General features: G+C 47.9%; 10 protein-coding genes and 3 non-coding genes across 13 annotated transcripts; 7 read left to right on the top strand and 6 right to left on the bottom strand.

The window, feature by feature from the left end:
* Positions 1-1,762: 1,762 nt before the first annotated feature.
* On the top strand, positions 1,763-2,926 carry Pdw03_4936 (CBL-interacting protein kinase; the record flags this gene model as incomplete). The annotated part of the gene is made up of 1 exon (XM_014680588.1): positions 1,763-2,926. One exon carries the CDS (start codon positions 1,763-1,765, stop codon positions 2,924-2,926), a length of 1,164 nt encoding a protein of 387 aa, XP_014536074.1.
* Positions 2,927-4,594: 1,668 nt separating this feature from the next.
* Pdw03_tRNA33 lies at positions 4,595-4,666 on the top strand. Its single transcript has one exon. It is a non-coding gene; the product is annotated as a tRNA-Glu (tRNA).
* Positions 4,667-5,416: 750 nt separating this feature from the next.
* On the bottom strand, positions 5,417-5,708 carry Pdw03_4935 (Transposable element tc3 transposase, putative; the record flags this gene model as incomplete). Its single annotated transcript, XM_066100875.1, has 2 exons — positions 5,417-5,419; positions 5,496-5,708. 2 exons carry the CDS (start codon positions 5,706-5,708, stop codon positions 5,417-5,419), a joined length of 216 nt encoding a protein of 71 aa, XP_065956275.1.
* Positions 5,709-6,014: 306 nt separating this feature from the next.
* Pdw03_tRNA27 lies at positions 6,015-6,086 on the bottom strand. The gene has a single exon. It is a non-coding gene; the product is annotated as a tRNA-Glu (tRNA).
* Positions 6,087-6,841: 755 nt separating this feature from the next.
* Pdw03_4934 (uncharacterized protein) lies at positions 6,842-7,643 on the top strand (the record flags this gene model as incomplete). Its single annotated transcript, XM_066100874.1, has 3 exons — positions 6,842-6,958; positions 7,030-7,101; positions 7,233-7,643. The coding sequence occupies 3 exons, from the start codon at positions 6,842-6,844 to the stop codon at positions 7,641-7,643; spliced, it is 600 nt and encodes a 199-aa protein (XP_065956274.1).
* Positions 7,644-8,041: 398 nt separating this feature from the next.
* Positions 8,042-8,348, top strand: Pdw03_4933 (uncharacterized protein; the record flags this gene model as incomplete). Its single annotated transcript, XM_066100873.1, has 2 exons — positions 8,042-8,078; positions 8,131-8,348. The coding sequence occupies 2 exons, from the start codon at positions 8,042-8,044 to the stop codon at positions 8,346-8,348; spliced, it is 255 nt and encodes an 84-aa protein (XP_065956273.1).
* Positions 8,349-10,443: 2,095 nt separating this feature from the next.
* On the bottom strand, positions 10,444-12,274 carry Pdw03_4932 (uncharacterized protein; the record flags this gene model as incomplete). The annotated part of the gene is made up of 10 exons (XM_066100872.1): positions 10,444-10,509; positions 10,557-10,600; positions 10,678-10,745; positions 11,004-11,081; positions 11,159-11,222; positions 11,302-11,507; positions 11,561-11,902; positions 11,976-11,985; positions 12,054-12,120; positions 12,167-12,274. 10 exons carry the CDS (start codon positions 12,272-12,274, stop codon positions 10,444-10,446), a joined length of 1,053 nt encoding a protein of 350 aa, XP_065956272.1.
* A 401-nt stretch (positions 12,275-12,675) lies between these two features.
* Positions 12,676-14,517, bottom strand: Pdw03_4931 (Protein kinase-like domain; the record flags this gene model as incomplete). Its single annotated transcript, XM_014680589.1, has 6 exons — positions 12,676-13,502; positions 13,554-13,956; positions 14,008-14,159; positions 14,208-14,308; positions 14,354-14,405; positions 14,460-14,517. The coding sequence occupies 6 exons, from the start codon at positions 14,515-14,517 to the stop codon at positions 12,676-12,678; spliced, it is 1,593 nt and encodes a 530-aa protein (XP_014536075.1).
* A 405-nt stretch (positions 14,518-14,922) lies between these two features.
* On the bottom strand, positions 14,923-15,021 carry Pdw03_tRNA26. The gene has a single exon. It is a non-coding gene; the product is annotated as a tRNA-Tyr (tRNA).
* A 271-nt stretch (positions 15,022-15,292) lies between these two features.
* Pdw03_4930 (protein crossbronx-like protein) lies at positions 15,293-16,311 on the top strand (the record flags this gene model as incomplete). The annotated part of the gene is made up of 2 exons (XM_014680590.1): positions 15,293-15,623; positions 15,689-16,311. 2 exons carry the CDS (start codon positions 15,293-15,295, stop codon positions 16,309-16,311), a joined length of 954 nt encoding a protein of 317 aa, XP_014536076.1.
* Positions 16,312-17,018: 707 nt separating this feature from the next.
* On the top strand, positions 17,019-18,170 carry Pdw03_4929 (Ubiquitin-conjugating enzyme, putative; the record flags this gene model as incomplete). The annotated part of the gene is made up of 4 exons (XM_014680591.1): positions 17,019-17,080; positions 17,132-17,226; positions 17,282-18,042; positions 18,090-18,170. The coding sequence occupies 4 exons, from the start codon at positions 17,019-17,021 to the stop codon at positions 18,168-18,170; spliced, it is 999 nt and encodes a 332-aa protein (XP_014536077.1).
* Positions 18,171-18,721: 551 nt separating this feature from the next.
* Positions 18,722-20,561, top strand: Pdw03_4928 (Ubiquitin-conjugating enzyme, E2; the record flags this gene model as incomplete). Its single annotated transcript, XM_066100871.1, has 4 exons — positions 18,722-19,036; positions 19,090-19,520; positions 19,580-19,938; positions 19,999-20,561. 4 exons carry the CDS (start codon positions 18,722-18,724, stop codon positions 20,559-20,561), a joined length of 1,668 nt encoding a protein of 555 aa, XP_065956271.1.
* Positions 20,562-20,848: 287 nt separating this feature from the next.
* Pdw03_4927 (GMC oxidoreductase, putative) lies at positions 20,849-22,890 on the bottom strand (the record flags this gene model as incomplete). Its single annotated transcript, XM_014680593.1, has 6 exons — positions 20,849-21,081; positions 21,142-21,745; positions 21,808-22,344; positions 22,412-22,628; positions 22,678-22,797; positions 22,847-22,890. The coding sequence occupies 6 exons, from the start codon at positions 22,888-22,890 to the stop codon at positions 20,849-20,851; spliced, it is 1,755 nt and encodes a 584-aa protein (XP_014536079.1).
* Positions 22,891-23,529: the final 639 nt, after the last annotated feature.

Genomic DNA, 23,529 nt, shown 5'->3' with positions numbered 1-23,529 from the left:
GAATGTGATAAATTTAGATTCGTAGATCTAGATTCCACATTTACAAAGTTAAGCAAGATTTCCTTGGCTCGATATGATTCTCACCAACTGCCATGCTAGACCTTGCAATCCAAATCAGTTGTAAACAAGGGTCCAAATTGATATTTGTGAGCACTTTTATGCGTCGGTCGCTTTAGATATACGGAGAGAAGACAAAACAGACCTGTTAGAACAGGATCGGGCGAAACAGAAAGGTGCGAAACAAAAGAGGAACGAAACAAAAGAGGAACGAAACAAAAGAGGAACGAAACAAAAGAGGAACGAAACAAAAGAGGAACGAAACAAAAGAGGAACGAAACAAAAGAGGAACGAAACAAAAGAGGAACGAAACAAAAGAGGAACGAAACAAAGAACGGGTCTGAACCTGAGTTTTGATCAGCCGGATATTCCTGATATCCCCAAGACGAGACCTAATGATGAAAATGCCTCATGCATCTTTCGTTGGCGTTACGGCTTGACCTCGCTTGTGCAGCAAATTGCCGGTGGGCACCATAGGTCGAATCGCCGAAAGCCTTTTTGCATCTACGAACAACAGTGTAGTGGAGGTCCAAGCGGTCCAAAGGTGATAAAAGTCGGACCAGCTCAATATAAAGATAGCTCCATGATACCACAGCATTTTCCTAAGCATATCAAAAACTTATCTTCCGTACTTAAACTGTGCTCTTCTGTCTTCGATTCAAATTTTCTGCCCACCTGAATCAGTACTTTCGATCGTCTCTCACTTCAAGTCCTTCTGAGAACTTTCAATTAATACCCATAATATTTCTCCTATCACTGCAACTCTATCAACATTCATTTTGTGTCATGTTGTGGTTCGCGTCTACAATTGTGGTCACTACACGGCTACACTGATGGGAGATCCATGTGGAGAAGCAGTGGAAGCCGGCCAGATATGTGACCCGCCCAAGGTTACCAAACAATCCACGACGGGAACATTCTGCAACAAAACAGGCTGTGATAAGAAGCCAGGACTCAAAAGAGAAGGACCAAGTCAGTCCTCATTGAGATATTCCATTTCACGTTCTAACGAGCATACAGAGTCCACAGTGAATGGCGGACTCCAGAGGTATCTATAGTGGAGCATAAGTCACATCCAAGTTGCATTGTTGCAATGGAGTGCTGGATCTTGAAAATGGACCCGGGAGGGGGCACTTTCTCCCAAAGCCAAGAACCATTTGTTGTGGTGTACTATTATCGGGCAAGAAAGCTGTCAAGTGATAGAGCGTACTGTAGTATTCTCAGCCAGATTTCTTCCGTTAAGATGCTTTCAATCCAATTAAAAGATTCCTGATATACGTAATGACTGCCAAAGAAAATAAACGACATGAATGACAGCTGCGTACTCGGAGCATATCAAATGATTAGGGCGGAATGTTCCCAGATTGGACTAGCGTACCAAATCTGATCAGTCATTCCAAACTTCTTGTAAACCACACGTGAAGAAATCGAGTCCTGCTCACAGGGTGGATCTGCATACTGGGAATGCACCACCATTTATCGTCGGGAGCGGGCTCTGGGACGCAACCCCCGCATAGCAGCATGTATGTAATAGCGAGCTAAATCGGGTCAATGAATTCATCATCATCATCATAAACCACACGTGATCCAAGCAACAACTCAACTATCATCCCTTCCCCCTTTCCAATCAATTTATCTTAAGAGTTCTTCGATTTTTTTTTTTTTTGGCCAAAAAAAAATACCTCACTTTCTGCAATCGATCGCAATGCCCGAAAAGACGCCCCCCTTACGCAGATTGGAATTCAAGTCTTTTCAAGACCGGAACGGTGACCGTCCATCACAGACCCTGATATTTCACAACAATGGCTCTTCATGGTGGATCAAATTTACCGTAGATTGGTCACTGCCAGAACAAGTACGGGGCCTGGGTTATTTCAAACGCCGTTTCGTCTTTCAAGAATTCCTTGAAGCGATTGATTTCGGCCAGTTGCAGCTTTTGGACGATACTGTGACAAGCATTACTTTAAGCTTGACCGAGCAGAGTCAAAACTCGATCATGATACGGGATGGGCACCAAAATCCAGCAAACTCCTTCATTGCCGTTGCCCATCAAATGCGCTGCAAGATCGCAGAAGATCCAAAGAGGGTCACATACCCGACTCTAGCGCGGGAACGATGTTTACCAATATTTGAGGCTTGTTGTTTGCAGACTGTTGAGATTGTCGCTCCAACAGTCTCCAGAGTTATGTTTAAGCAACACACGTTTGCTTACAAAACTATTGACCGCCCTATCTATGAGCCTGAAGACACGAAACATGTGATGAACGAGATTGGTGTCCTTGCAGAACTCCGCGGACTTCCGGGCATCGCGCAGCTAGTTGGCCTAGTTGTTTCGGAGAACCCGTATAAGACCTACCCGTCAACCAATATGCCAGCAGTGATCACAGGATTTCTTCTTGAATACTATTCCAGAGGGTCGCTTGAGCAAATTTTTGAGGACGAGTTTCGGTTTGATGCTTTGCCAATACAATGGGCCTTACAGATTGGCACAGCATTAAGATCGTTGCACAAGAGAAGGCGAACTCATCTTGACATCAAGCCATCGAATATCGTTTTGGATGCCAATGAAAATGCCGTCCTTATCGATGTTAGCGGAACCGGTGGTTACGTGTGGGAATGGCTTTCACCAGAGATGCAGATCCTCATTCAACAAAACAGTGAAACAAGTCCTGCCAATACGCCATTTGAGGCACGGGTTGCCACGGATTGTTGGGCTTATGGAAGATTACTCTCGGCTCTCGCCGAAAAGAGTGGCACCCCTGGGATTAATAAAAAACTGCAATTTATCGCTGATGGTCTGACCAAGGCGGCTCCCGAATCTCGCATCTCACTATGCGATGCTCTCGCGCAACTGAATGAGAAGGTGTAGCAGTCGTCCACAAGAAGCTGAACCTTGCGAGGATAGAACCGTGTACATCAACTATATTGTTGAATTTTTTTTTTCCATTTAGCAACTCACTTTTCTCCGTCAACTCAAAAATGCCACCCGATGGTCGAGGTCTGTTCTAAATTGTCTGTGTTTCTGTTTTCTTTGCTGTCACCTTCCTTCGACGGCTAGCGGACACCACCACCACCAAATAATGGGTTTCTGCTGGCTTCCCTTTTGACCGCATCTCATGGCCATTTTTATCACTATAACTGTGTCATCTTCTCGCTTTTGAATGTTCATGTCAGAAATTCACTCTGTGCTCCAAAACTGTCCTGTGGTATCTGACCAGATGAATTATTCGATAGTATGCAATCTCTAATTTCCAAGTTTAAATCTTGTCCAAAGCCGTCTTCAAGCTTGAAATATTTCTCGCTTCTATGGCAAGAGGCTCCATGCGTTTCCCTCTACCTCCACAGCTTCAATGATTTATCTAATCATTGACAGAGTGTTCATTGAGTCCAAACTTCAACAGTGGAGTCAGCAAGAGGTGCATATAACAAGGATTTATCCTCGGAGTGCTTCAAAGGCAAATTCGATGCCTTGTGGACGTAAATGATGTTCTCGTTACATTCGATATTCAGCATATCATCGGCTTCTATGCTAGTTCTCCCATCTTTACATTGGATGCGTCTTACATTGGATGCGTCTTACATTGGATGCGTCTTACATTGGATGCGTCTTACGTTGGATGCGTCTTACATTGGATGCGTCTTACATTGGATGCGTCTTACATTGGATGCGTCTTACATTGGATGCGTCTTACATTGGATGCGTCTTACGTTGGATGCGTCTTACATTGGATGCGTCTTACATTGGATGCGTCTTACATTGGATGCGTCTTACATTGGATGCGTCTTACATTGCATTATGTCTCCTTCTTAATACCTCTACATCGTAGGCTTTAAATTAGGTGGGTGCCTACTCTTATTCCACTCGGCATCATCCAATCCGCAATTTGTGCGCAGGCTCTAGGCCTTCAATCAAAAGCAAGGCAAATCCGCTACTCAACTGTATGGAGGATGACTGATTGCTGCATTAAGTCGACAGAAAGCATGCTTTCAGACTCATTGGCACAGCCACTGCATGTAGCTTGCTTCGTATTATTGGGGGACAGGCATATGATGGAGGGGGCCCTTCAGTGTCAGGAATGTAATCCGCCTCGCAAGGGCTGCTGGGAACTGAATGGTCCAGAGGCTCCTTAATCGGAGACAATACGGTGAGACTGATTTCAGGCGCGTCTGTATAAATATGCAGGTCAACTCTCAAACCAAGAGTCCTGCATTGGAAGAATTGGTTAAGAAAAACACGACTCATGAAAAGCTTACGGCGGCGACTTTTGTTTGTCTCTTAGCTGTTCCCAGTCTCCAACTTTTGTTATTCCAGAGAACAGTCAAGGCTGTTCACCGGAAACAGAAAATACTTGGGCTTATCCGATCCCTGTGAAGCTATGTTGACCAGACGGCAGCTCTGAGGTGCGTTTAAAGAGTGTCTTTTCGGCAGGCGACAGGGTGGGGTGTTAAAGTGGATCACGCACGGGTACGCACAGAGACTGATGACGCTAAACCCCAAAGCCTATAGCTAAACTAAATCGGGACTCTATCGTACCCGTCCGATATGGTGTAGTGGCTAACATCGCCGTCTCTCACACGGCAGCCGGGGGTTCGATTCCCCCTATCGGAGATTGATCTGTCATGTATTTTTGTCTGCGGTGCCAATTTCATCTTACACGGGAAAAAGAGAAGTGGGTGAGCGTACGATTGGCCAAATAATTTTTCAGACATCGTTTTACGATGTGCAAAAGTACGAATCTTTCATTACCTACAACATACACACTTATACCCGGTCGTCGCCAAGTAACCCCACCCCCTTCCGGTATAGGGTTACCACACCTTAATAGAAACTCTTGCCTACAGTGACTCCGCAAAAGTTTTAACACCCCTGGCCCCACACCCCTATATTATGTAATTTTCTGCCGGAATAAAACCATGAATTCAAACTATCCATCTAGTACGGCGTATACCACCCCTGGCTCTCAACAACAGCCTCCACCCGGTTCGGCTTGGTCCCAGAGATGCTTTAGATGATCTAGATCTAATTGATCCCATGCAAGCTGCGCTGTAGCCCCCGAAAAAGCAGCCCAAAACATCTGTTTAACTTGCTTGCCTCGGTGTGGTAATCCTTGACATTGTCCTTCTTTCGGCTGGTCTCTCGGGCGAATAAAGGTCCATTCTCGACGAACACCAATCCCACGCTCAACCGTACACTCATCAGACCAAAAAACACGGGCCCAATCCTCAGGGGTAAAGTGTCGGTAACGTACGGCCCAACGGAGTCGTTTAAGTGCAGCTTCCTCAGATAAATAAGGCCTCCAGCTACATCTCCATTTCCGGAGGTTTTCAGCATTTAAAAGGCGTCGAACTGAGTCGATTTTCACTTTATAAGATACCTCAGTAAGAAGGTCTTCGTGGGTAATACGTGGATTATTCGAGATAGCATCCAAAAGACGTACTTTGTCGGTGGCATCAAGCTTCTTTGGTCGACCAGAGCGAGGTTTCGTAACACCAGCACGCCGTTCGTGCTCTTTTTTAATTGTATACCGGATTGTAGAGAGAGAAATCCATGGGTACCGGTTGTGAATGCGCTTATAACCCCAGTGAACAGCCGAGTGAAGCTCACATATCCTCTCTCTAAGAGCCGGGGTAAGCTCAGATCGAGCAGGCATTACTGGCAGCCCATAAAATAGGAATATTATAGGGGTATAGAGAGCAGAGAGAGGTAGAAAAACGCGAGATATACGCGCCATGGGCGAGCTTCACTAGCGCGTGATATAGAGCGGTGTATACTATAATGGAAGGCGGTATGTAGGTGGGGCCAAAGGGGGTGTTAAAACTTTTGCGTAGTGACTGTACCTCTATCACCGCTATGCTTATAGTCTCCTTGATCTCTCACTCTATCCAACTACAAACGTTGACAGTTCATGTTTACTTTGTGCATAATTAATGCACACCGAAAAAAACTACATCGTAAACTCCGATAGGGGGAATCGAACCCCCGGCTGCCGTGTGAGAGACGGCGATGTTAGCCACTACACCATATCGGATGGTTGTAGTTCCTTCCGCAAATTACGTTATTAGGCCTAGCGCTGGCTTTTTCGGTCTAGCGTCACAGCGCCCTGTGCGTCGCCGTGCGTGGTTCTATAAAGTCCTCCCCATCGCCCCTGCAACTTTCTGGCTCTCCTGCTCCTCCTTTCTCCCCCCCCCGGCCCGTCCCCCATGCGCGCCTTGCAGATGAGGCATTTTTGCCATTGATCCAGTTCACCGAGCTCCGCCACCCCCGTTATCGCCGGCGTGAACCAGCCAGTCCTATGCGGTCCTTCGAGCCCTGGAGCGCAATCTGCGCTGCTTCCTTCGCCCTGCCCCGTTCTCTCTCAGCCCTCGCCATTACGCTCGAGATGAGGTATTTTTGCCCCTGGTCCGTCACGACGACCGGCAGATTCCGTCACGTCATATCACATCACATGTCAGTCGGCCGGTCCGTCGTCGATCCATTGCCCCTTTGGTTTCAGTCGCCCTAAACCCTCTGTGGACAATCGCCTGTGTGCGGCGGGTTCGTGGATCTGCCTTGGGGCGCAGTACGAGAGTGAGAGTTTTGTGGCTGATGGTGTCCAATCAATTTCGGACCGAGGGGAATGTTGGTTAAACCGCATCAATTGCATACTCGACCGGACGCTCCTCCCTCCAATTCGCGCAAGGCAGCGATACAAGCGTCTGCGAAAGCTGGATAACATGGTCAACTCCTCCTTTCCCTGCTCTTCATGATGTGAAGCTTCCACAGCGGCCTTGTTGAGACGCTTCAATGATCTCTGAAATCGCTCGCCGTTCTCCCCAGACCGTTTGCACGCCTCCGTTCCCGTCGATCCTTCGTACCGTCGTTCCATTTTCAGAAATAGCTGAGTGGAACTCAGCTCGCCAAGTACGCCCTGTCCTTGACGGCCCCTTTGACGTGGTTATCCATTGGCAGACACGCTGAGATGGACGGATAAGACAGCAGGGGGTGAATCCTTCAACACGAGCTACACGTGGGACTGGAGGCGATTAGGCAGCTTTGATCTCTCGGTGAGTACCTCATGAGCGTCTCATCCACAGCAATTGGTTACGGAATGACTGGCAAGTAGAGCTCAATTGACTGGACGCCTTGTGACTGAACTCATTGACTTCACGATCGATTGGCACAGAGGACTTGATAGAAGGACAAGGAACAGGTCATGCGGACTGGAGATGGAGGTAGCGTGTGTCACCATGTTGGTCCGCTCTTCCGCGTTTCGTCTTTCGTCTCGAGTTATGAAACGACTGGCGAGCAGAGCTCAACCAATCCAGTGGTGAGGACATTGGGCGCAGACGATGCGCGTACTTGCAGTTCTCCAGGAATAGCAGCATCATTATGGTATCATCTCGGGGTCGCGGTCGTCCTCATTCAGGAGATCTACGCAGTCCCGACCCCTGTCACCGAAGGCGCTCTGTGTATCTGCGTCGCGCGGACTGGGGATGATGAGGGGGTCCTTAGTCTCTGTGTTGGTCCGTCTTGCATGCGTCGTCTTCTGTCCTGGGCCGTGACACGACTGGCAAACAGAGCTCAATCGAAACGGTGGCGGTGTTAGTGGGCGCGGTCGATGAGCAGGAGTGCAGTCCTCCGTAACTAGCAACTGCGCTTTGTGATGTTATTGGATCAAATGGACGATAAGCTGATCCTTCGTACGGTATTCCAATGCAATGTGCGTTAGACATGGAGACGATTGGCAGACAGGCCTTGTATGGAAGCGATCCTGCTGGGTCTTGCTGCTGTGACCTGGACGAAGGTGCCTGCTTCAGCTCTACAGGCTGAACAAGGCGTAATCGGCCAGACGAGAGATATAAAGCCATGTATCTCTCACGCTGTTTCTCCGATAGCAACAGTCAAGAATCTGATTAGGTCTTTGAGCTTGATCACAGCCCTTAGTCTTACCCTACATCAATCATTAAGCATTTGTTTTCGCCTCTACTCCCCGCTCCAGTCAGTATGAGCTCTTTTACAAACATTGCGCGCGAGTCCTTCGGTGAGGGATATTCTAGAAGCATTATGGATTTTGCTAACTTGACATTGCGAAGTATCAATCCCCGATGAGCGTTCAGACTGGCCTACACTGGTCATACACGAACTCACCGATTCTTCCGAGTTAGGCACTGAGGCCAATCCCATAGTGATTGGAGATGATCCTGCTCCTTTGGGCTCGGCCTCCAACCCTATAGTGATTCATGTTGACGAGGATTGTGGCCATGATGAGGCAGAGCATCTTGGTTCTGATGCCGATTCTGGGAGATATTAATCGATGAAAGCTTTCCAGCCCCAGCAGACGAGCGTGCAGACGTTAACTCTGTTTCTGCTCTATCCCTCACTACGCGGCTAGCCAGCGAGGATCCGGAAGAGCCTCGAATCCTTGAACAGAATTGTCCCCGCCTGGGTGATAAAGCAACCAAGGACAGAGCGCCTAAGGTGATGGAAGATCACTCCGTTGCTCTCTATAGTCAAACTAGCCAAGCGGGTACATGCTTTTCGTTGACCTTTGCTAGAAACTGATCGAAAGAGATACGAAGACAGTAATTACCCGGTTTGCGGTGTGCCGGACACCTGCTCGATAACGGATCAATCTCAGACGCAGGAAACACCACATAGCACCACTGAGTGTAATACCAATGAACCGCCACATGGCTCTTATGACAGATGGTCAGCCAAACGCAAACTTTCAGATACTGACAGCGTCTCCCCTGAACCGAGACGATCTGAACGATTGATCAAAAGGGCCAGACAGTCAGTAACTCGAATGTGAACTCGTCTTGCGTTAGTTCGTTGCAATTTATGCCAATGCTCGTCTCCGTATTGTTTTTATCGATTTTACCTTTAATGTCAATTTAGTGAGATGATTTGTCCTCATGTTGAATGCCATATAAGGTAACCAACAGGGAGTTCCAGTGAATGTAGACGGTAGCTATATACTAATGTCTAAATAATTATCGAATATTGATTTTCGTCGAGTTGTGCTGAGTGCTACTTGGGAAGCTGCGTGCTCGCATGAGAACTGCCCGATCTTGCATTTTCACAAGTACTTTTGGTGTTTTCTCAATCGATTCCAGGTATCTACGAGTCCCCGTTCATCTCATCAAGGCGTCTTGTGACCGCATTACCCGTTGGTTTTATTAGTGATAGGGTTAGAGGGCGAGATAGAAGAACAAGAAAACTATGAGGCGGACTGGAGATGAGGGGCGTGGTCTGGTTCTACGCGTTTTGTATTCTGATTCAGGCCATATGCCAGACGCGAACCTTGCCTGGGACGGGTAAGCTCGATCTATTGTGGCATAATATATTGCCGCCATGGTCTATTTTCGGTACAAGTATCCTATATTTCGTAACAGACCCCGGAATACTCCCTCGGGAGCGGATAAATATGATACATGCAAGGCCTATCAGCCGAGATCAATGCACGTTGATCACCAGCCCCTCTTGCTCACCGTTGGCGAACTGCTCGCACTCGCACAGATTTGTAGGTTGATCGTAGCGAAAAAGTCGACCAAGATGAAGAAATCCATTTAAGCATGTGGTTTTACTCTGATATATGCAGAGGCAAAGCTCACCAGATGCATATGTATTGCTGTAAGCGGTTTGTTTACAGTTGAGGGGTATAGTGAGATGATTTGTCGTCATGCTCAATGCCATGTAAGGTAACTAACAGGGAGTCCCAGTGAATGTGGACAGTAGCTAAGTACTAGGGTCTGGATGATTGATTAAGAAACCGACCGATCCACACGGATACGGGCCGAAAATGCTTCATGCTTAGTTACCGTGCATAATTGAATTGCTACTTCGTTAAAATGAGCACCCGTCCTCACGTCACATGAAGACGTTTCGAGTCAACAATCTCTGGTTGAGGTAGTCGTCGTTTTGAGACTCGCGGCCGCTGCAAAGTCCACAGCGCCGACGTGGTTCCTTTTCCGATGACGGTATACCCATATACGAGACAAGTAAGTTTGAACGGCGCACCGTACGCCCCGCAACCTCCAAGGGGTGTACATCGGTCAATGTTTTCGTCCAATTGTGCTTTTAGCAAACGCACCAAATCCTCGGACGTAATCGGATGCTGCGGATCGTCATTGCTTCGACGATGGAGCATCACATTTGGACAACAGTCGTCTAGAAGACCGCCAGACTGCAACCCGAGTAAGCATCGCTGGGTGCCAAATTGCGCATCGCGGTGGCGGGACTGGCTGTCTGGTCCTTTATCAATCTTCCAATGCAGATAACGCATTGTTCCGCAACCTCATCTCCCTTGCTTCTATCAACGCCTTTTCACACAAGCTCAAAGCAAATTCAAACAACAGGACTAGGCATCACGCCCAGAGAAGGATCGCATTAGTGGAGGACGTCCACTATGTCAGTCCTGTGGGTTGATACTGAGTTAAAAAGCTTGTTACAAATTTCGTCATCCGCTGAGACTACCGAGAGTCAGACCCTGAAGCTTAAACCATACAATAGGACTTACCTGTGATATTACGACAAGATAGTTTCGAACCCGCAGGCCACCCGCTACGTGGTCAACTTTATGCACCAAACAGGTCTTCTCCAGCAATTCCGACACGCTAGAATCGAGGACGACGACGAACCGGTAGGCCTCACGGCAATGGATCTAGGTGTGGAAGACGATGGGTAATAGACAATGACGAGAATGAAGCTGAGACGCGAGAAACTCAGCTATGGATGCGAAATATGCCAAAGAATTGGCCACCAAGAACGTCACCATCAACCGAAACTGAGGCAGGGGAGGAAGCAGAGAGAGGCGAGGCATGGAGGTGAGAAGGGAGTGAGAGATTGAAGTAGAGGGTGCACTCCACGGCGTTCATCAAACGATTTCTTTTGTATGGGTTTGGGCATGGTTTTGCGGGTATGGGTTGAACGGGTTACGGGAATGGGCTGATTCTGCACTCCTCACTTCGGCATCATCTGTATACTCTGGGAGCGATCCCGCTCGGCGTTGGGTCTCGAGTTCTTGCTTCGGTTGGAGAAGCGCCTGCATAGTCATACGCAACTAGTTAGACTGCAACAGGTTAATTGAACTTTGATTGATTGATTGATTGATTGACTTACCTGTGATGAGCCCCTTTCCTTTCTGATCCCAGAAGCCTTGTCGTTGGATTGAAAATTCCACAGCCTGCAACGCCCGATTAATTGCCTCGCATTGGCACGTTTGCAATTCTCCATTACATGTATTGAAGGTTGACATTGCATACCTTTCAAAGAACAAAAAATTCTTTCACATTCAATATCGCCGGGTGGAATACAGGGCTCAATCTGATTCCACATGTGCCCGAAAATCGTATCTGCTAGACAATCAATGTCATCATTTTCCTTGTTCGATTGATAAACACCGCGACGCGTTAACGAGTCGACCTCTCTCTCCCTGTCAGGTCCTTTGACTTTGAGTTCTTTCAGAACACTGTAATATGGTCAGTTTGGATGGATAGGCAGATGGAGCTTCTCTGGGCTCACAATCTATCGGTCACGTCATCTGGCAAGCGTATCAGGTTTCCTAGATATTTGCAATCCTCTACCACATTGTAATTTCCAATATCTCTGCATAACGCATCGTATTTTCCTCCCAAGTAAGCCCAGTTCTTGATTTTGTCTGAAATTTTGCCGGCGTCGCCGCCATCCAGTCCTGCCGCAGCAACTCTGGTGGCCAACCAGTTTACAGCGTCAGGTTGGAGATAGCTCACACAGAACCTATCCTTCAAATGATGAAAAACAACCTTTAGAAATCGTAATCGGATCGCATCCCCAGCACTCCGAGTTTCGGCGACCGAAAGTTCCTGGTAAAACATGGCAACTGGACTAGTCAATCCAGCGACAGGCTTTTCGTGGGTGGTTGGACACAGGAAAGACTCGGGTTTGTTTGCCCACAAACTCAGGTTGGGCTTTAAAAGTGCAGATATTTCAATTTGCTGATCCTTGACGGTTTTTGGGGATTTTCTGCGGCGCTTACGACCGGTAATTTCGTCCTTAGAAGGCCCGGGCAGATTATTCCAGAGAGTTGCAAGACACTTGACGAACTGGCTTTGATTAGACTTGATTTGTTTTTGCTTATTGATAGCTTACTTGTTTGTCCGACAGAACATGTTGGATGCCAGTTTGTCTGTTTCGCTCTGCGCTCGAACATGCGGTCGCAAGTTTTCCCAAAAGTATCTTGCTTTCGGTGATGCCCATGATGAAGACGCTGAAGCTAGAGCAGAGAACCCAAGCCTGAAGCTCCAGCTCATATAACAAAGAATCCACAGAAGGCTAGACCCAATACATAGTAGCGTGTGATGTGCTCGCAGGATAGGACTCTGCCCCCACACCATGTCTTTACGACACCCTGGAAATTCGACAATTAACAGCCAGTAGTTCTTGTTGGAGGCGTTTATCGATAGGCTCTGAATCGATTACCTCCGCCGCCTCTACTCACGCTAATGCGGCTAACGAAGTGAGGTTGCCTAATGCGCACTGACCTCCCTCCCTTTTCCTTACTCCATGTACTATTTTGTTCAAAATGGCCATATGTCTGCGCGGATGCATTGTATTGTCGAGTAAATACCTCAAGTGAAAGAAAGAAATAAAACATGTTCTCATTGGTAAGGCCAGACCTTTGCATGCAATTCCCGTTGGTGCTCGTTCTCGGCTAAAGCAATGAATTCACGCCTGAAGTGATTGTTCAACTCCATGGCACGGTCATAATACCCTGGACGAACCATGCCGCCCAATGGAATGAGCCCATCATCTTGCAGCTGATGAAGAACCGTGGAAATACCCTCAAGTAGATCCATCTCATCCTGATGCTGTGAGAGCTCTTCTTCTCCGAAACTAACCGGACACGGTGTTCCACCGTGCCCCATGTCATTCCAGTGTGCGACGGCAGTGATCAACGCAGCGCGTAGAGAGAATAGGTCTTCCCGGTCCCAGCATCCAGGTACCATGGTTATGGGATTCGACTTGACTTGATGAAATGGGTCGGCGAGGACTTTCCACCGAACAGGATCACTTTCCTTGATAGCAGTATAATGATGGTCTAGAAGATCACTCTCGTGCTTGCCTTGACGAGACTGCGACGCGGCCGATAACTCAAGCATTTGCGGGTGGGACCGATGTAGAGATACTGGGGAAACACAAGTCTGCTGCCAGTCAATTATGCAAGTTATCTGGTTAGTATCTGGATCGACGAAAATGTTATCAAGGTGTAAATCCGGATGTGAAATTCGATTGGGCAACTTGGTAAAAGGATAAGACACCAGATACGGAGAAAGGGCCATGTAATCCTCAATGAGGGCGATGTAGTCACTAGGTTTTTCGGGAGACGTCATAGATCGGTGAAAATTCATTCTTGGCCTTGCTGTTGAGGTAGCCCATTCAATTTCGTTCATTCCAAGCGCCAAAGCATAATCAGCAACGTTTTCCCCTAAAATCGAGTTAGTATATGACATGATGAAATTTTATATCCAGAACTGACATGGACCTCTGTCTAGCTTCATTTTGGCCTTCTCTCGTTCCCAGTGAACTGGGCTAGCTGAAGGTCCGATCGCGAATAATGGCGACTGTTTGTCTTGGAATGATCCAAACTTAGACGAAGTATTCAACTCAAGACGCTCATACCTAACGGGAGATGATTTCAGATCTGCCTCGTAGTATATGCAGCCATGCTTGGGAATTGAGATAGATGCAAATTTCTTCTCAATATCCACAACCTGGTTCACCATGTCTAGTTTTGCTTCCAAAGAGAGCTTATCCCATATTTTCCCCAAAGCCTGACCAGGAGCTTTTTCTTCGAGGATATATTCAGCTCCCACCGGATTAGATGCCTCAGATGACCAACTGTAAATGCGAGGTATAGGAAGACTCATTTTCTCACGTAACTACGTCTCCCATTAGCTTTTCAACAGATGCGATGGAGAAAAGTAACATACAAAATGGCGCGACGCGACTTCTGACGCAGTTGTGTAAAATGCGGGACCTGCGTTGGGATTGGGTAATCGAGCTATGAGCTCGAAGCCATTACTCATTGTCAGGAGGAATGCCTTATTGAATTGCCCTTCGACACATTTTAACAACTTGATACCTATATTTGACAATTAGGGCCGTAAAGTCGATGTGGGAAACAGCATACAGCTTATCCCATAAATGCCCACAGTTTTGACAGAAGCGTCAAGAAGGCCCTGCAAATTGAACTTGCGGTACCGCGTTGCAAGCTTCTCAGATTCTCCGCTCCTAGAGACGTCAGATTTCACCAAGCAAAGAATACATACGACATACAGCCACCTATATCGTTGATATCTGAATAAATCAGCCACATCGATAGGTTCCTCTAGCATTGGTCAGTTTCTAGACAACCCAACCGCACCAAGGATTTGAAACTTACCCGACCCATCCTCAAGCGCTCTAAAGAGAGGGGTCGGCGATTGCATGACGCGGGACATACTCAAGTCACGAACGCAACTCTCTCTTCTAAACCAAGGGTAGATACAGCGAGAAGTTGAGAGATTCATGTTTGACGGAGATGTATGAAGGGGTACTTAAGTCCAGCAGCGGGTTGGATAAATAATTCGCCGCGCCGGTAACCCTGCAAAGCCCCAGTCACGAGACGGTCATGTTGGCCACATACGCCCGCTGGCTTGCGCCAGATTGAGATTGAGCAATGCTATCCTATAAACCTGTACTTTCCTCTCTCTGATCAGTGGTTTTTGATTGTACGTATCTGCCGACCCTGGCAATCTTCTTTCTTGATCATCGATTTCATCGATTCGACATTCCCATATTTTGACTAATACGTCCGATTTATACCTCTTGGGTTTTTTAAAGTTCTTGAAGAGGAGAACAAAAAATCCTCTGACCCGGGATCGAACCAGGGACCTCAAGATGACAAGTTCTTTTAAGAACAGGACAATTACAGTCTTGCGCTCTTCCAGCTGAGCTATCAGAGGAGTTACTAGAATTTCAAGTTTGTTCATTAATCCCAAGCTAATCTTGGTTCTTGGCCTCGGAATGGATCGGCAGGGATTCTCTTATCTGATGTCTTATCAGTTGGCATTTCGGAACGTTGGAAGTGTGTTGACAAGACAGTTTTGTTAAACTATTTTTAGCACTTTCTGTCATTCGCGATTTAATCCAAATTTTGCCCTCAAACCCCTACAAGCTCACATGAATCTTGGAAGTAGTTAGCTGTCAACTTCAACTCAGATCACCGCAGTGCAAATGGAGTATTCAGGACTCGCTCTTTTCCCCATCCCGGCATTGGTTCGGCGTCGACTACCCCGCCCAAGTTCTTCCCAAGCCGTGTCCAAGATCGCCAAGTCAAGCGGCGATCAACACAATGGACTGAAACCTTCGTCCGAACCTCGTCTACTATGTGACGGTGATCTCTCTGCATCAGTAGTACCCGAGCTCCAAAAGCCTTCTACGGCCATCAAAGACTTGGATTCGTTCGAGTTTGGCTCCGTGGGATCAGATACCGCCCGAGAGGAAATGGGATCCATGACGAAATACGAGACCGCGTCTGGTCTGCGGTGGAATCGAGTCGTGCCCGGTGAGCCCTCGCTGACTTCTTACATGAAATTGTTCATTCCACCACTCTCACTAACATTTGTGAAGCGTTCAATCTTCTCCGCAATGCGGGATCTGAAGCTCAGCAGCCGCAGGCTGACGGCCGTCTGGCTAGATCTCTTTATTTTAACGCTCTGGTCTATCTTCTCGATGCTTTGCCTCCCGATCTGACCGCTGAGGAAACCTCAATGCTTCAGCGCAACATCCCAGAGCCGGTCAAAGTTGGGTTAACGACAGAAAACCCGCTGCCCGGGTGTAGGGATGATGCAAATCATAGCACAAGGCCTCAGCCAAGATCGTATCTGCATAAAATTCTCGCCTCGACGATTGTGCATCTCTTCATTCTATTACGTTTCATAATACCATATGCAAAGGTGTTATTGCGCCAATTATATGAGCATGAGCGGGCACGTCACATCACTGAACGCATCGTGGATACTTCACTGGAGGCAGCTGATATGGTAGAGAAAGGCAGTGCTAATATTGGAGCTGCTGTTTGCAAGTTCAACGAAGGGCGGTTTAGTCTTGCTTTCACAAATTTCGCTGCTTGGTGGATTGAGAGTGTAGCCGGAGGGATATACGAGGGAGTTCGGGAGGGGATGGAAATTTTGGGTATCTTGGGGATACAGGCAGATTTGGATAGACTTCGTTTCCCGCCGACGAATATGTAGGCATGTCAAAGACACGGCTTAGATTAGATTGTGCCCTAACGAGAGCCATGTATCATGCATTATATTCGCGGAGCTCGGAGTGCCAAATCGATAGGGCTCCGAGGCAAAATAAAGTATAGCTCAATCTTTGATAGCCAAATCGAAAGTCGCATGGGAGAGAAGCCGGGTTAGATCGACAAGTTTGATACCACAATTTTTTCCGGTAAAAATAAGTGGCAACTCGGCAAAACGAAGAAAAACACCATCACATCGTTTAGCAAGCTCCTTCGCAATGCGCAAAAACTCGGTTATCGATTTCAACAAGATTTCATTAATTTTTTTCGTTTAAAATTGCGTTCATAAGGATTAACTGGTCGGTGTCAGACGCATAGACCGCAGCTATATTCTCCTTTTGTCGTGGAGACCGTATTGGCCAGTCCAGGTTGTGACTATCATACCAATGCTCTTGTTTTCCTCATTTTTTGAAGTAATTGGCAACGCTGCCGAGGTTACCAAGAACAGGGATGGACTCGGGTCCATTTTTGATGTTCTATTTGTTGACCCTATGTTTAATCAGAAAAACTATCAACCCTTTAACTCATGTACAAGAATTGAAACTCCCAAGCTGCTCAGTGGATTTTTGAGTTCGGATGTATCGGCGATAAGCAATCGATAAGCCGGGCGTCAACCCCGGGATCTTCCCAACTTCCTCCTCTGACAAATTAGACATGTCGACCTCCAAGTTGCCCTGCATACCTTCACTTCGGAAGCAGCAGCTCCACCTGGAATTGTGAGCCTATTTATACCGCGGAGACTAAACCGTGTACTGACTTTCCCATAGCGCGAGCTTGAGACATGCAGCACCGCCAGGGGTTTATGTGAGCCTCGCGCCCGGGGACCCAACACTATGGAATGGAGTGATTTTTGTTCGCTCAGGTGAATTCGAATTGATTCTTCACTTCGCCACGTGTCGGCTAACTCCCGCTTACAGGTCCCTATGCTTCAGCTGTCCTCCGATTCCAACTCCGCTTCCCAGACACTTACCCCGACCTGCCTCCTCTAGTCACCTTTGCGACCGACTTGTTCCACCCATTGATTGTACCTCTCACTACATATACCTTTAGCACTGGCTCAGCAAGTGACAATCCTGTCAGTGCAACAGATGATGAACGATTACCGCCTGGAGGATTCAGTCTGCGCCATGGATTCCCTCACTGGTTTGGCAGGGCAAAGCGGAGCGGACTAACATCTGGGAATACCTCGCGAAATGTAAGCGGTACTAGTGCAAGTGCTGCATCGACGGGACACACAAGCTCTGCCGACCCGGTTGCAGAGGATGGTGATGAATCAAACACGTCAAGCCCTTCGGTGACATCGGCGGCTAGTGAGGATGGCGATGTAGAACCGCCACGTTTAGCACAGGTACCTGCCATGGATCTGTTTGCAGAACGAAGGGATGTTGTCCCAGTGTCGGAGATATTAGATTACATTCGGTCGACATTTGATGACGAATTGGTTTTGGATTCGCTGCCGGTCGAGGTCGCAGGGAACCCTGGAGCATGGCATGCATGGCAGGCACATCGCCGAGGGGGCCCTCGAGGACAACTGAAAAGAGGAAGCCCGCAGGCTCGACTTCCGGGGGATTGGCATTGGGATGGAATTTGGGCTAGGCGGGTGAAAGAAGAGATTGAAAACTCCCACTCTGAGCCGATGCTGTTTGGAGGTGCTGCTCGTGGGGGTGTGGATGAAATGGTATGACCCTTGGTGTGTCCCGTCGAAATAGACTAATTATCTTCTAGATTCGGTTTTCGCGGCTGGATGATGCAACCATGGACTCAGTCAAGGAGAAGATGGCTGCGATGGCAGGGAACGGGATATAAGTGCTATTATGATACCCAAAGTCCTACTTTACCTTTTTTGTGGAATTTTCTTCTACTTTACCTTGGAGAGTTCCATGGATCCTCCGCCCAAGAGCCATGGAAATGATATCGTCGTTGCCGTCTTAGTCGTCGGTTCCCTGGCAAGCGGCAGGAGCGAGCTTATGGCTTCAATGTTGTTTACTTCCCATTCTTCCTCCTCACATCAATAGATTCGAGCAAAATGACCTATAAGCTATCATATGATATCAAAAGCTCAGCTTTAATTATTGCATTGATCCTTGTTCCTATCGTTGTTCTCATCTTCGTTGTTGTCATCGCTCTTGCGTGTTCCAATTACTGGAGCATTCATACACTCAAAGAATCGTGCCTGTCGTGCCTGTCTTTCTTTAGTCTTTGGAAGCAGCAGAGACGCAAGAAGATCCCATCGGACTCAGTGGCCTGCCCCGTCACGCTCCACTCGACTTTTGCTCGTGCGACAGAGGCTTCGGATATTCGGATTGAGTTCGAGCGTCCTGCCACCGACTGGGAGCATGTTTAGATCACCGGAAACCATGAAGGACACACCAACTACGCCGATTACTGTGCTCAAACGTCGCACCCCCTACATCACACACTTACATAGAACCAACTCAACATCTAGCTCTGCGTCGAGCTTGTCATATCCAAAGATTCCTTCTCGCCGTTCATCCCTTTCTGCGAGCGTGGAATACGATTCAAGTGATCCTGCGGCCTCAACCAGAACCCCATCTCTCAGTGATAGCCTTTACAACATCGATGTGGTGAAAATTCGTCAGGGCCATGCCGCAGCTCCCCGAGGTATCCGCAAAGCGGGCCTTGATGTGAATGAAGATCCATTCATCGACCAGGTAATATCTCTCATGATGTCAGTAATTTTGTTCCTGCTGACTGATTGCTAAAGGCGTCGCGGCGCCGTGTTTACCACCAAAGAGGACTCATGACCCAGAGTGGGTATCAATTGGCGCCACAACTTCTTGTTCGTTGGAGCTCTGGGTCTTACGGTTCTATAGAGCCATGTCTATCATCGAAGTCAGCCTCGGCTTCCGGTGCGATAGAACCGCCACCAGACTCGATCCCAAAACACAAATCAAGAGTGCATAGTGGTAGGTCTTTATCGAACATTTTACGCCCAGGTTCGTCCGGATTACTTTGCCCGTTGGAGCTTCCTATCACGTTTGCCAGCGTGAGATCATACACAGGCTGGCCGTCCACGAGCACAGATTCGATGTCTGTATGGACATCAGTAAATGTATCTGCTGATGTTGAGCCCATTTTCTTACCCGACAGCTCGAGCCTTGCACCCCTTGACGTTATAATACTTTTTGACAGCTTGTGAGTTGACCCGCTGGCTTACTTGTCAAGGAAAACCTGTTTTACTGACCATTAAGCAGGCGGCAGGCTTCTGTTAGCCTTTTGACTCCAATGGTCCTGGCATCTTCTGTGTTTACTTCGAATTTGCTCATCAATAGCGACAGAATAGGCGTAGCATGGGTTGACGGAAGTTCTAAAAACGGGCTCGAGGTATTTCTTCCGTTGGGGTTTCACCCATTCGAGACGCTGAGAACTGCTCTGAATGAGTTTTCTCTCCGCCAATTGAAGAAAACGAGAAGGTGCTCGGACGCGGGTAATTCTATTCAACATGCATCTCGACTCTTTCGCCCCTCTCCTAGAGCAGCATTTTGTCATCTGGTATTCATTTCTGCATGTCCCCCAGAAAATCTGTTTATTTCTGGCGTGGACCCGGCTATTGGTATCCATACGATCTCTCCTCAGCTTTGCTTCCCTGTTGACACAGCAAATCATCCACTAGGCTGGCACATTTTCTATGATGCTGATGCAGAAGATCCACGATCCTGCGAAGTTCACTTCATGCGAAAGGTTTCCAAAGTCGTCCGGCAGCTTCGTACTGGTCTCAGTCCTGGCGCCCTATCGGACTTGAAACTGTTTTTTGAACAGGGCCACGGATGCCGGTTTGAGTCGGCAATAGAAGACTGCCATCTGGCACGGTTACGACCAGGAGAGACCTGGATCTTGAAAGCGAAAATTGGTGTGCCGATGGATTTTTATCAAGACACTCAACTGACTGAACATCCCATGCTCGAAGATTTGATCTGTCAGATCAACAGTGTTCTAAAAGCATATTCTTCTGAGCCGGCTGCCCAGCATGTTCTGAGCGCCCGCCTCGAGCATCAGCACTCTCTGCTACCGAAACCGCATACCATTTGTTTGGAAACTCATTGCACCATCTCGCGCACCCCGGGTGTGCCGCCCTGTCCTTCTGACGATCATCGCCAAGTTTCAGCGCTAATGTCGTATGAACTGGATAATGATCCTTTCAGTGTCAGCTTAGGATCTTCAAGCGAACTCAGTTGAGAGATCAACTATTTGAAATTGCTTTTTTGGGAGTCATCAGCCTATTCTTATGGACCTTGTGCTTGGTTTTTCCCTGACAGAATTGAGTTACGTTCTATATTTGTACCTGTATAGGAAGGCTCTCTCTAACTTTTGAGGTGTGCTTTTTTTAAAAAAAAAATTTGGATGCAACTCGCTATTTGGCCAACGAATTGAATTTTTTGTGCTCCACTATAATTCTGGAAGTGGTGTAGCGCAGCATCACTATTTCTTTCCCTAATGCCGGCAAATTTCGAGAACATGACGCATCAGATGCGAGCATAGACATTGCCCGCCATTCGCCATGTCTCTTTAATTAAATCCGCACATTTCTCTCCAATGCCATAAGCCGGCATCTGAGTATGTCCTCCATGCAACGTAGGCATGACACTGCAATCAGCAACTCGCAACCCTGAAACACCCCTGACCCTCAATTTCTCGTCAAGGACAGCCATGGGATTATCCTTTTTTCCCATGGCACAAGTGCCCGCTGCATGGTAGCCTATTCACAAAAATGTCAGTAAACCACAAGGCCGACTGCGATTCCAATACTCCAACTCACAAGTAGTCGCATGCTGCTTCACGTACGGAACCCACTCCTCCCTCGATTTATACGTATGATGATTCAAATTCAACGGCCAAGACCCCTTGACAATATCCTTCGTCCCAGCACCCTGCATAACAATCTCATTTCCAAACCGACAGGCCTCACTCAGAACCAACAGATCAAGCGGATCGGCCAGATAATTGCAATCAACAATCGGGTTCACCGAGGGATCCGCCGATTCGAGTACCACAGAACCACGAGACTTGGGCGCAAACAGCTCTGCAATAATTGAAAACACGTGCTGGTTATTGACCGGAAATTGGTCAAATTGCTTTGGACCGCCGTAACACTCCGTGTTGAAGAACTCGATGTTTGGCTGCTGTGGTGTGAGGCCCATGGGGTCACGGCCTGGGTGGCGGGGTGCATTTTTCCAGAGCGGTTCGTCTTTCAGTCGGTCGTCGAGACGCGCGAAGGCGAAACTGCCGAAGGGGAAGGTGGACAGGAAGCCGGTTTTCTTCTCTTTCCACTGTGCGTAGGTTCGTTCGTAGTTGTCACCGTGGTAAACGTGGTGGTCGTTTGTTAGGCCCTGTTTTTCGGTTTCGTAGAACATGAATACAATCTAGAGGGTGGCGTGTTAGGATGGATCATGTTGGCATTAACGGTTGTGTAGGGAGTACTGACGAGGTGGTCCATGAGGTTCTTGCCCACGCCCGGTAGGTCGACCAAAGAAGGAATATCATGCTGTTCGACCTCTGCCTTGGGGCCAATACCAGATCGAAGGAGGATTGCGGGACTGCAGTAGGCACCTGCGGAGATGATAATCTCCTTTCGAGCGTAGTAGATGTGAGAACTACCATCTGAGGTTTGCGTGACTACTCCGGAAGCGCGAGTCGTATTTGCCTGTTTGCTGAAGATGACTTTGTCGACAGTGGCATCAGTCTTGACGGTGATGTTCCCACGGTGATTCTTGTTGGTAACGAAATCGGCTCCTGTTGTCCGCAGGCCCTTGTACACTGTGCGAGGTACATGGCCACATCCCTGCGCAATATCGCCAGTGCTGAACATGTCGTGATGCAGGGGCATGCCGTGCGAAACATAAGAGTCCATCAGGAGCTGAGCGATGGGCGCTAGATCATGCGGCTCAGTATGAAGGGGACCGGAGTACCCATGACTCTTTTTATCAGCCTGGAACCATGCCTTTGAGTGGAAGGTCTCGGACTACTCACGTTGTCAGTAACTACTAAGGTATCGGCACCCATCCCGGCGTGAAAATAATGTCACCAACCTTCCTCATGCACTTAAAAAATTCCTCTCCACTCCACCCATCTAGCCCCCAGTCATCGTAATCCTGCTTATTGCCACGGATGCACAGTGTGCCATTGCACCCGCTAGATCCTCCGAGGAATCGACCACGACTCAGCTTCACTTGGCGGTTGTCAACTCCCGCCATTGGAGGAGTGATGAAGTTCCAGTCGGTCTCGGAATCGAAATTTTTGGACCACCTAATCTGTCAGTAACGAGCAACGCAACTAGTAGGTGTTTGTAACTCACGCGCCTGTCATATGAACATTCTCCAGGTCCTTATTGTGCTGTCCAGCTTCCAGCAGCAACACGCTGACCTCGGGGTTTTCAGCTAGACGGCCGGCAACCACACATCCAGAGGTCCCTCCTCTATCCCATGGTTAGCAATATCACAAGCTCTTTCGGACGGGTACTTTACCCGCAGACAATATAGTCATATGTATCCTTGATCCCAGCAACCATTTTGCAAGTTCCAAATCAGAATCGCACAAGAATGGCAAATTCCAGATATTTGATCTTGCCAGGTGTTTGCCACCGCACGATTTGAAATGACAGAGTAAGCAGGGGGACTCTACATACATATCACAACGAGGGGTAGGCGAGAGCATTTTTTCCTGTTTTGGTACTCCGTACAGATCGCTTGGAGGTGGCTAAATCCGTTCACATACATTAGAGACATGATTCGGTGAAAGGCTAAAAGCAGTAGCTGGCCTATAATTGGTCCAACTGGGGCTTCAGGCTGAAAAGCCCAAGTGGAGATTGCGGAATTCCACTTTCCGCCTGGTCACCCAAACCTTGCGAGAAGTTCAGCTTCACAATTATACTTTTTTGTACTCCGGTAGAAAATGCTGTGTTGCAAAGTTGATATACGTAGTTGAAAATAGGGTGTTGAAACCTTGGAAGATATCATCCTAAAGGATACCATTGAAAAGCGCATTTTGAGATTAGTTAAATTAGGGAAGTTTTTGCTCGGGTCCTTTTTAGTTCTGCAGATTCAGGGATCATACCATACCCCTGTTGTAAGCCTGGATTGCTATTCGTTCACACCTGTTGGCGCGCCCCACCAGACGCCACTTTTTCAATCTATGAACTCATCAAAGC

The sequence above is a fragment of the Penicillium digitatum genome, chromosome 1 (genome assembly GCF_016767815.1).
Source record: "Penicillium digitatum chromosome 1, complete sequence".
Lineage (NCBI taxonomy): Eukaryota > Fungi > Ascomycota > Eurotiomycetes > Eurotiales > Aspergillaceae > Penicillium > Penicillium digitatum.
Note: the sequence above shows the minus strand (reverse complement) of the source record. Positions and strands in the feature narration are given on the sequence as shown.